Source organism: Coregonus lavaretus, assembly GCF_964263955.1.
Source record: "Coregonus lavaretus genome assembly, chromosome: 3".
Taxonomy (NCBI): Eukaryota; Metazoa; Chordata; class Actinopteri; order Salmoniformes; family Salmonidae; genus Coregonus; species Coregonus lavaretus.
Genome location: NC_139990.1, coordinates 13,499,299 through 13,511,294, shown reverse-complemented (window position 1 = coordinate 13,511,294; position 11,996 = coordinate 13,499,299). Strand labels below are relative to the sequence as shown.

General features: G+C 39.1%; 1 protein-coding gene across 1 annotated transcript; it reads right to left on the bottom strand.

Moving 5' to 3' along the window:
- Positions 1 to 6,334: 6,334 nt before the first annotated feature.
- Positions 6,335 to 11,754, bottom strand: LOC311113148 (G2/M phase-specific E3 ubiquitin-protein ligase-like). The gene is made up of 11 exons (XM_084156310.1): positions 11,727 to 11,754; positions 11,560 to 11,639; positions 11,234 to 11,286; positions 10,119 to 10,155; positions 9,974 to 10,041; positions 9,763 to 9,852; positions 9,350 to 9,663; positions 9,025 to 9,203; positions 8,623 to 8,795; positions 7,255 to 7,469; positions 6,335 to 7,179 (listed from the first exon to the last, which is right to left on the bottom strand). The coding sequence occupies exons 5-11, from the start codon at positions 9,985 to 9,987 to the stop codon at positions 6,944 to 6,946; spliced, it is 1,221 nt and encodes a 406-aa protein (XP_084012436.1). The 5' UTR covers positions 9,988 to 10,041; positions 10,119 to 10,155; positions 11,234 to 11,286; positions 11,560 to 11,639; positions 11,727 to 11,754; the 3' UTR covers positions 6,335 to 6,943.
- Between the last annotated feature and the right edge of the window lie 242 nt (positions 11,755 to 11,996).

The following is an 11,996-nucleotide window of genomic DNA, read 5'->3' as shown; positions in this document are numbered from 1 at the left end:
GTTGCTTGCCTCGAAGTGAGCATAAAAGCAATTTAGCTCTTTTAATCACTGCATTCCACTGCCATCCAAAACCCTTCAGATGACCAATGTGTTCTTCTTACCTTTTAAACAGTCAATACTAGTTTTAACATCAAGTAATGTATAATGAAACTGTGCAGTCCTCATGCTGCTCCACCTATGATCATTCCCCCCACCGCCTCAACAGTCTTTACTCTGCCTCCACCCCATTGGACATTTATTTATTCATCACTGCCAAAGTTGTTATTATGTGTATAGTGCTATTTATATTTATATTGTTGTTATTTATTACCATTTTTATTATTTTATTTCACTTAGTCCTTTATGTTGGAGCTCGAAGCCTAATATTTTCACTGTACCCTGCAATCACACTTGCAACCCTGTACATGTGACTATTAAACACTCTGAATCTGAATCTGAATCATAATGTGCTCTAAAATCCTCCTGCTTGTCTACTGCCTGAGGGTTGGTCTAAAGTGCTTATTTCAAATAATGACTTACCATTGTTATGGAGCGGTCCCTTGGTACTTTATTATTGCACCATGCAACGCAACAGATATACCAATATCAGCATGACCTGCTTGGTCGGGGGGTTGTTTGCTCTCATTTTAATGACATTGGTTTCCTGACAATAGCATTAATTTCCTGAATATGTAAATGTATTCCTAATGTGAAATCCCACTATATCTGGTCAAACTGTAGAGAGTTAATGAACCCTTTGTAATTACAATTACTATAGCAACAGCCATACCTGGCCACACTCTGATATTACACCAGCACGGCGGTCTCACCACCCACATTAAACTGCTTTCATTATACAAAAGAAGCGCGGTCTACTTTGAGCACAAATAGGTAGGCACACAATGCATCGTTAGTCTCTAAAAAATGAAGCACTCGTTAACATCATTAAGGGCCCACAGAATGTAGCAACATTTTAATAGACTAATGTTCTCACTTTGGGTTCTCATTGGAGTCTAATGTCCACAAACCAAATGCCCTAATGCAATCAAGTCACCCCAGAAGTAAAATCATTGTGTTATACATTTCCAGTTGCTAGTAATGCAAGAATTTCATAACCACTTGTTCATAATGACTGCAATGAGATAATGTGTGAAACAAACTGTTCCTCGGCCCTGCTGTGATTTCTACTTTCACCACAATTAAAATAACTTTCAATATTAAAATACTTGTATTTTCAGGCTTTTGAGACAATCAGAACACTGGACAAAACAATGTATGTTGATTAACACACCTTCATACAAAGTCTGGAGAGAGAACTTTATCTGAAGTGTATGAATGTGTATATATTTATGTATCAGGATTAATCATAGTGATGTCACAGTGTAAACCTGACACCGGTTAACTCATCTGGAAAATCCTCTTCAGAACTATCATTAATTTCAACTTAATTTCATTTTGCCATCTTGGTGATTATTCCAAATCCATCTCTGTCACAATCTCACGTAATAATCCAATTTAAAAAGAAATTGACAAATGATGAGGAAGAAGGAATGTATCAGCGCATAGAAGACCCAACAAAACAAGATTTCATCCTTGGAAAAGCAAGTCCCTGATTTCAGCTCACCTAAAAACTAGACAGCACAATAAAATTAGGGAACTGAGCAAAGAGACATTCACAGATCCCTCCAAAAACAAGTGAGGAACTCAAAGTAATGAACTCAATGATTGCAAACAGCTAAGCAGTACTCCTGCAGTCCTTCTATGACCACTGTGACGAGCCTGAGCCTGGCAAATTACTATCCTGCCACATCAAGAAGTTAAATTCAGACAGAGCAATTAATGCAATTCAAAGTCTCAAAAGGGGGAATATCTTTGGACCCCTGTGGAAATAAATCATACCTTTGCATTCTATTATAACTTTTATAACACCCTTTATGAAGCTGGAGCCCCAGAGAGTTCAGCTCATCAAAAGTCTATTTTAGATGGAATTAATATTCATTCCAATTCAGAGGATATGAAATTAGACCTGGGTGATAATGTGGATGTTCAAGAACAACAGACTACAGACCTACAATGATTGGACAAAACATTAGGAACACCTGCTCTTTCCATGACATAGACTAACCAGGTGAATCCAGGTGAAAGCTATGATCCCTTATTGATGTCACTTGTTAAATCCACTTCAATCAGTGTAGATGAAGGGGAGGAGACAGGTTAAAGAAGGATTTTTAAGCCTTGAGACAATTGAGACATGGATTGTGTATGTGTGCCATTCAGAGAGTCAATGGGCCAGACAAAATATTTAAGTGCCTTTGAACAGGGTTTTCACGCTGAGGTTTTCACCCTCAACTGTTTCCCGTGTGTATCAAGAATGGTCCACCACGCAAAGGACATCCAGCCAACTTGACACAACTATGGGAAGCATTGTCGTTGACATGGGCCAACATCCCTGTGGAAAGCTTTCGACAGCTTGTAGAGTCCATGCCCAGACAAATTGAGGCTGTTCTGATGGCAAAATTGGTGTTCCTAATGTTTTGTACACTCATATATTAATTATTTGAATTGTGGTTGATCATAAAGAGAACTGTGGTGGTAGTAAGACACTTGATTTGATGTGATATATTATCTGCAGGACGATATTCCAGAAGAGGATTGTAAGTTTACATTTTCTATGCATAATTATTTTGCATTCACTGAAACGTGTCATCCTTCCTCAACGTGGACTTCCCTTTCTGAACAACAGAGGGAGGCACAGTGAGAGAGAGAGAGAGAAAGAGAGAGAGAGAGAGAGAGAGAGAGAGAGAGAGAGAGAGAGAGAGAGAGAGAGAGAGAGAGAGAGAGAGAGAGAGAGAGAGAGAGAGAGAGAGCGAGAGAGAGAGAGAGAGAGAGAGAGAGAGAGAGAGAAATAGAGGGGCTGCCCGAAAGACAGAGAGAGAGAGAGGAGAGCGAGAGCGGAGAGAGAGAGAGAGAGAGAGAGAGAGAGAGAGAGAGAGAGAGAGAGAGAAATAGAGGGGCTGCCTGAAAGACATAGAGAGATGGAAAGAGAGAGAGAGAGAAAGAAAGAGAAAGAGAGAGCGAGAGAGAGAGAGAGAGAGAGAGAGAGAGAACGAGAGAGAGAGAGCGAGAGAGAGAGAGAGAGAGAGAGAGAGAGAGAGAGAGAGAGAGAGAGAATAGATGGGCTGCCCGAAAGACATAGAGAGAGAGAGAGGGAAAGAGAGAGAGAGAGAGAGAGAGAGAGAGAGACAGACATACAGGGAGAGAGATAGAGAGCGCAGAGGCTGACAGTGTGTCATATAAATCAGTGTCAGCCCGACTGCTTCTTGTTCCTCATTGATGTAAATTGCAGGTGACAGGACTAAGTACCAGGCTTTGCAAATGACAACGATGACTCCCGAAGGAAGTTCTTCATGGTCCTCTCGTCATCCGCTCGCTGTGACAACTCTGATTATGCAGGCTAAGAGTTTGTCAAATTCTCATTAATGGAGATGGCCACACAGAGGAAGCTCAGTATCATGCTGAAATGGCACATCTGATGGCAAGCCATTGATCTATTTAGGTGAAAAGAGATGTTTGAGTGAAGAGAGTGGTTTTGGGATTTCAAATCATTGATCGATTCAATAAAAGCATTATTATTAGTAGTATTAGGGTGTATCGTAGACCTGAAGACTTTAGATCATGTGCATGTGAACAGCTAGTTGCAGTAACTGCAGTTGGTTGCAGTTACCCATGTAAAACTGCTGTAAACCGCTGTGCTGTGCACCTCCTTGTTTCGGCTGGTGTTCCTACCCCATCCTCTCTCTCTCTCTCTCTCTCTCTCTCTCTCTCTCTCTCTCTCTCTCTCTCTCTCTCTCTCTCTCTCTCTCTCTCTCTCTCTCTCTCTCTATATCTTTCTTTCTATCTCTCTCTCTCTCTCTCTCTCTCTCTCTCTCTCTCTCTCTCTCTCCCCCAGAGTGCTCAGTCAGGGGTCTGTCTGCTTCTGTGCTCTGTGTCTAAGCACCTAGAAGTGTGATCTATGGAAGAGTAATGGACATGGTAATGATCCTGAGAACAGGCTGTCCAATAGCACATCGTGATTTAATCATATAAGGTTCTAACTGCAAAAAGATGATTCGGAGATAATTAGCTTTAAAGTTCAAAATCTTCATTGGTTTGAATGGTGTCAGCAATTTTTATATTGTATTCTTTTGAATTCAACAAAAATAATTGAGGTATTTAGAGTACTATATAGGTAGAGAACATTGACCAGAACAAGGCAATAACTCAATTTGGACAAAAACGCAGTCCCAAGCTCTCGATACATACCGCATTCTCATAATGCTGTGAATGATGTCCATACCTTTCATAGGACTAACGGAGAGATTTGCCAAAGCCTCTCACCTGATTGATTGTCTCCCATGCTGAGTCTGATACTTACGGTGGCCGGGAAGTGCAAAGCAACATTACAAAGAATGAAACACTTTTACAAAGCTCGAGACAAATTTACATTTTGGAAAACAAATTTACATTTTGGAAAACAAATTTAAATTTTGGAAAACAAATTAACATTTTATAAAACAAATTAACATTTTATAAAACAAATTTACATTTTAGAAAACAAATTTACATTTTAGAAAACAAATTAACAAGACGCAAAACACTTTTACCAGTCCCGAAACAAATTCACAAATGACAGATTCGTCACGGAAAGGGAATGTACCATATACCGGAAGTGACACGGAAGTGATGAGCGTGGTCTTTTCGTGTTGTTTATGGTGACCGCCCGAACATGGACTGCGGCCGAGGGATGTTTTGCCCGTTTTGTGGCAAACACATGAACAGCTTAACGCGGTTTTGCTTTACGTGTGGTCGGTGTTTGGAGTTTTTAAAGGACGCGGACCAGACGGAAACACCAGACATACTGCATCATTGCGTTGAATATTTTAACGAGGGTCACTCGTACGCTATAATCGTGGACATGATGTCAAGTCTACACAGTGTAAACATCAGCTTGAGGACTCTTAAAAGTAAACTGAACGAAGCCGGGTTGTACCGCAGAAAGGATTATTCCTCGCCAAACGCCGTGAGTAACGCCATCAGATTTGAACTTCGTGGACCTGGACAACTACTCAATGGGACCTAACTATATGTGGCACGCAGATGGTTATGACAAACTTAAGCCATTCGGTTTGGCCATTTCGGGATGCATAGATGGATTTTCACGTAAAGTATTGTGGCTTCAATGTGGACCAACAAATAATAACCCAACAGTGATTGCTCACTATTTCATGTCATGTGTGCGAAACCTCGGTATCATCCCCATGAGACTGAGGACTGATTGCGGCACTGAGAACGGCATAATGGCTGCAATTCAATGTACCCTACGCCACCATCACAGTGACTACTACTCTGGAGCGTCCAGCCACATGTACGGCTCATCTATAAATAACCAGCGTATTGAGTCCTGGTGGTCTATATTTAGAAAGGGAAGGTGAGTTGTCTTCATAAAGGGTCATTGCATCTTTTGGTCATTCGATTTTCTTCTCAGGAACGATTAATGAAAAACGAGCACAATAATTATCAATACAAATTTGTAAAGCAAATCCTGCCCGTCAGGAAAAGTAGCTGTTCCTGAAAAGAAAATCGAATGACCAAAAGATGCACAGACCATACATTTCATTATAACTAACCTTTATTATTTATAGTATAACTAAACATTTGTATCCATTTCTATAGGTCTCAGTTCTGGATGGAGTTATTTGCCGACCTTAGAGATGCCGGATACTTCAACGGGAGTCATGAGCATCAATGCCTATTGAGATATTGCTTTGGTGATGTTATTCAGAAGGACTTGGATGAGTGTGTGAGACTGTGGAACAGCCACAGGATTCGCCCTTCCAGAACAGCAGCATGTCCAGGAGGAGTGCCCAATGAACTCTACTACTTACCACACAGGTGATACATTGGTGATAATAAACAGATAAAAGCATTAATGTAACGTTTTAGCTTAAATGAAAATAAATGCAATTATGTATTCTATTTAACATAGGTTTGGCTCCAGAGACTGTGGATTTCAAAGTGAACAAGCTGAACTGGATGCCCTTCCTGAGGCTAGCCTGTCAATGACTCCTTGTGGGGACCCAAACATGCAGGAGTACTTGGACTTTGCCATGGAACACAATCAGTTACAGAAGCCAGACAACTGGGAGTCTGCATCCGAACTGTACATGAAACTAAAAGAAATGGCTCAGCTATGAAATGATCAAAAAGGGAGGGTTTTTTGTAGTGGTGGAATAATGCTGTCTGTCTGAACACAATATTTATGAATCTGTCACCCAAAGCTTAATTGTTTTTAAGTGTGAAGTAAATTAATCAAAAATAGTAATCAGTATTTATTACACTTTTGTAGTATTGAGAGTAATGGATCTAAAACATTTTCAAAATGTTTACTGTGAGAAAAGAACATGCTCACATACAGTAACATTATAAAAACAACTTTGGCAACTGCACTTTAAAAGTGCACCTTTAATAGGGTTGGGCATCAAGAACCAATTCCTACTTGGAATAGTTTAAAAAATTACGATTCCATCGGAATTGTTTCTTTATTGGAATCGTTTTGGAGGATTGGGTTTCAAATCTGATCGCAAGTTTTGGTTTCTGTAGCGGCCAGGTGCTTGTTGTGTTGCAGCCATGGAGCACAGTAAGCGGTGCTCTAGTGTGGCTTTATTTTACATTGAAAAAGCCCCGTCAAACTGCAACCCACCTTTGAATCAAAATAAAACTTTCCTCTTATTTGTGAAATAAGCATGTGACCCGTTTCAACTCCACCACTCAAAGAATCGGAATCGAGAATCGATAAGAACCGGAATCAAAAGGAAGAATCGGAATTGGAATCAGAATCGTTAAAATCTAAATGATGCCCAACCCTAACCTTTAACAACAACAACTTTTTCAGAGTCTTAACTCTAGGGGTCATCCATCATATAGCTTAGAAACAGCCGAATCCTGGACTATTTTGAATTCCAAAGTCCATTTGTGACTTAAACAAAGTGTATGAGTCTAGGAGTGGTAATCTCAAGGAGTTTGAACGTGTATTTGCCATTGGGAACGCAGAGTCCTCCAGGAACTCTATTTGAGGCAGTGGTTCCAAGCCAGATGGGGGAAGTGAAGACAGCCCAGTAGCAAACATCAAAACATCTTCCACAGACACAGCAGCCTGGCCTTCTGCAAAGAAAAACAATTCAGATGCATCACTGCCATGTGTTTTCTTAACTAGTTATAAAAAACAAACTAACAAACCTTCACAATCAAGGAGATAGTCTGCCCAGTAGGCCATGGTTTGACTTTCTTTAAGTCTTCGATTACTCCCCGAAGGACTGAGGTCAGGTTTGAAGAGTCTCTCAAGCTCAAAAGCAGTGAGTCGCCTTTCAGAGTGGCACATGACAGGGGCCAGCAAAGTAGGGTGTTGCTGTAGTGCAGTCAAAAACTCCAGGGTTGAAAGACCATCTCTGAATCTACAGAGTGAACACAAACATTGTTTCACTGCTGTGTAGTGCCAATTGAATTTAAAATTATCTAAAGAAAACTATTAAATATTCTCTTCTCTACAATTACTATCCACCTTAACATTGTTGAAAATTGATTTCAAAAACCCTATTTTTGCATTGCACATTAAACGTTAATTGTTACAAACTGTAAGTATAACACACAGAAACAAAAGACTGGAATGACACAGACGGATGGGTGGCTTGAGCACTCACACGATGCCTTCAGAAAGTCTACACACCCATTGCACTTTTTCACAACTTTGTTTCGTTATAGATTCAATTTAAAATAGTAATATTAATATTTTTCCTCATCAGCCTACACACAATACATCATAATGACAAAGCAAAAACAAGTTTTTAGAAATTGTAGCAAATTTAATAAAAATTAAAAACTGGAATATCACATTCGCACAAGTTAATTAACCATTTTCTCAGTACACTGTTGAAGCACCTTTGGAAGTAATTCCAGCCTGGATTCCTCGTGTATGAAGCTACAGGCTTTACACACAACATCACCACACTCTTTATATCTGATTTTCAGGGACATTTACAAGAGATACTAAAACCTCTCTGCATGTCAGGATCTCTATGAGAACTGAGGGCAGAAATAGATCCATATGTAAATGACACTGCTACAGTATGGAGCAGGTGGTTGGATAAACAGCAGCAAGTCATCAAGGGTTTGATGGGTAAAGTGAGCCTCAAACCATCACTCTGCTGCCAGATGTGCAGCAGAGGTGGATGGATCACTTTAAGGGGTAACTGGACTGATTTTCCTCTATGGAAGAGTTAGTCAGGAGGAGAAACCTAAGATCTAATTTCTGTTTTTGCTTTGTCATTATGATGTATTGTGTGTAGATTGATGAGGAAAAGGATTTAAATATATTTTAAATTGAATCTATAAAGGTGTGCAGACTTAATGAAGGCACTGTAGTTTGACACAGAATGAAGTGACATCACATATCCGTTGAAATACACTAAGGTACAAATTCTGATTAAGGACAAATTGATAACAGATATACATACTTGCATAAACCAAAGATGGGGACCATGAGGCATTTCAAACAAAAAATTCATACATAAATAAATAAAAATCTCATCACTACAAATATCATCTTACCTGTCAATTACAGATGAGTTGCGGTCAATGGTATACCATTGGAGGTAGTCTGACACGATTTCTTTCTTTTCTTCCACAGTAGCCACATGTCTCAGACAACCTGCTGTCTGTAACATTGTGCTGTGTCTCATCATACATTCTTGCAGAGCATCCAATGAAGCAGCATTCTCAATCTGAAAGACATGAAAATGGGCAAAAACACCCCAGTCAATAACTGTATGCACTGTATCTCCTTGCCTATTTTTTTAATAACGTACATAGCAAGGTGTAATCTTACACTATCAAAAACTAATACATTAATTAAATATATTCCGCACGTGATATAGGAAGTAAACATTGTCTCAAAAACACTGCAGTAAGTATGAAAAACTCTGCCCTACCATACCCTTATGCTATTCTCACCTCTTGCAAAGCTTTCCCTATTTCTTCATCAGTTATTAAATTATTTGTTGCTTTGAATGAAGGCTGGCCTGCAAGATAATGTACAAGATCTTCTGAAAGGAAATGGGGTCCTGGACCTCCATGCACAACTGACACAGCAATCATCTTTCCTGCCAAGTAGTATTCATCCTCCCTAACAGCTGTGAATGAATTCATATTGCAAAATTAAAACAATGCATTACTGTATATACTGTAATATGCAAGCATATGTCATGTGATATATCTGGTCAATGAGCATTAACCAACCATTAGTAGCCTATAGTACACATCCAACCAATATGCATACCCTTTGCATTGTAGACCAAGAACCGATGTCCTTCTGGTCCATCAAAAATGGGCCGGTCTTTTAGGTGTTTCATCAGTAGAGTTAAAAACTCTCGTCTTGGACCACCAGTGTCAATTCCCTCTTCCAGAACACCAGTATCATCAGTAAATTTCACCAGCATGTCACAGGTTTCAGAATATGTTGTACGCTTGAAACCTCTGACTGCCCCATCCCAAACATTATCCCTTGAGATGTTAAACCGGCTGACTTTTTTATGATCAATAGGAAGAGACAGGTTTGCTACGATGTCAGGTAATGCAATGTCCGTCTCCTCCCTGTAATGACAAAAAGTTAATTCATTTGTGGATATTCCAGATATACAAGAACTATTGTACAGTGAAAAAACTGGAGTGCTATAGTCAAAAGCATATTACATTGCTGTGTGTTGGAAATTCTTCACATTGACAGCAACCGGCTCTTCGTCCTCCTGCTCAACATTTGGTGAATACAGGTCTGTGTATTTACTGTTGGGAAATTGCCATTTCCATGTTAAAACATCTTACAAACAAAAATGTCTTCCCCATGTAATCAGTTCAATACATTTAAATTATGTCAGTCATTATCTTTTCTTTTTTTTTTACTTACCTGTAGCAAGACATTTTTTCTGGATTTGCTTCCGGTGGATCCAGATCCTCAGCATCAGATATTACTATCTGAAAAAAAAGATTAAAATGTCTGAAACAACAACACTGAAAGCAAGAAATGTCATGCTGCCACACTGCCTTATTACCTGTCCAGGCTGAATTGTTGATTGTCCTGGTGCATCTCTGAAACATGATAAAACATATTAAAATGATTAGCTCCATGATAAAGGCTATAATGTAGCTTTGAGTAGCATGTAGTAGTAGAGGGAACAGAAAGATGTATTTTAAAAAAAAGATTATTTTGAGAACATGTGGATAGGAGCGCTTCCTGGACTCAAATCTGAGTTAGTTTGAGTTTCTTTTTTAATGGAAAAGGTATAAAATAAAAGAAAGCTCAAACTACTATTTTTTAACTATTAAAATGCTTGTATTGCAAGTGGCCAAGCCATACAGAACCAATTTAAAATAACTTTAATGCGTTTTTGCATCTAGCCTTCGTCAGCGAGTCAAACAGATGAAATGAGAGACAATGGGTCTTTTCTAGTGTCCAAGGTGTTCTGGGCTAGAGTAGGTGTTGTAGACATCTTAAAACCAGTAGGTGTCCTTCAGGCCTACAATAGTCAAATCATGTAAACATTATGTATATGGATGTGTCCCATGTTTCCTATTGGTGGATTACCACTAGAAAAAACCCAGTGTCTCTCATTACATCTATTTGACTCCCTGACAAAGGCTAGATGCCGAAACGTGTTGGAGTTCTTTAAGTTGGTTCTGGATGACCGTGCCACTTCAGTAAAGGCCTATAGTACCTATGCAGGATCGACAGTGATGTGGGACACATGAATGGACAGTGGATACCCCCCACTTCATTCTCACGTGTTTTTTTGAATGGTTTGGTTAATTTTTGTTTATTCAACTGCAAGAGCAACTGTATTTCAGTGGGTTTATTCTGTAAAGCTCTGCTCACACAGGCAGCTGTGGGTCCTTTAGGTAGGGAGCGAGGGGGCACCGCAGTCAGTTACAGAAACAGCTGATAGCATGTAGCAACGTTGAGCTTATGTGCAGCAATATAAATGTATGTATAATGTGTATGTGAATAAGTAGTGAAATATCTGCTAGTAGTTTTATCAGTTTTGTGAGTTAAATAAAAAAAAAGGTGAAATTGCACTTTACCTGGTAGTGAAAGCACTGTAGCCCAACAAAATATGAATTATTATTGCACGTGTGAAAATTCCTTTGTGTCCAAGTGTGCAACACCTACCTTTCATCGTCCAGCTTGTGTTTGGGAGTACTTCGATTTTGTGGTTCAAAAACCTGAGAGGAAACGGATAAAATGATCAACAACTTTCAACAGGTTCCATTATTTTTCCATTACCACATACAGTATATATCAATGCTGAATGGTTGTCTGTGTTACTGTATAATAGTTACTGCAAAATAATCAAAACAAGCCTTTTCCACTAAAATATTGACCAGGACATTGATTTTATGCTTAAAATCCAATGTACATCTAATTAATAAATTATATGAAAATGAATAAATACAAACATACATAAACATTTTAAAAAAGAGAAATAACTGATGTACCAAAGTGTCAGCACGATTGAGTTCAGCTGTGCTCCTTGTTGTGATGACAATTTCAGAATCAGAGTCTGAGGTATCATCCACTGAAAAAAATAATTCAAACAACCATTATCTATCCTCCAGCAGAGTATCTAAATATGTAAACATATTGAATCATGAGATCCACTAACCTCTTTTATAGTGTTTTTCTAGGCAAATGAAAAAGTGATCCTGGAATATGCCTTTCCTATTTCCTTTTTATATTCTGCCAATTTGAATGGCCTTTCTGACCCAGGCACATGAACCACCTCTGAGCAGTCTGGATACAAAAGGACATAAGGTCCTTCGTGCATGTCCTTGTTAAATGTTGTCATTTTCTGGACAGCTTGTTTCAGTAGATCAGGTGCTGCTACCTCTGGGTCTGTAAATAACTGTAGTGTTTTCCCTCTTAGAGGTTTTAA

Coding starts and splice junctions, on each gene's coding strand:
- LOC311113148 (XM_084156310.1), bottom strand. Junction 8,796..9,024: donor TAGGGAAAGCTTTGCAAGAG/GTGAGAATAGCA, acceptor CATGTCTTTCAG/ATTGAGAATGCTGCTTCATT. Junction 7,180..7,254: donor CTATCTCCTTGATTGTGAAG/GTTTGTTAGTTT, acceptor TTTTCTTTGCAG/AAGGCCAGGCTGCTGTGTCT.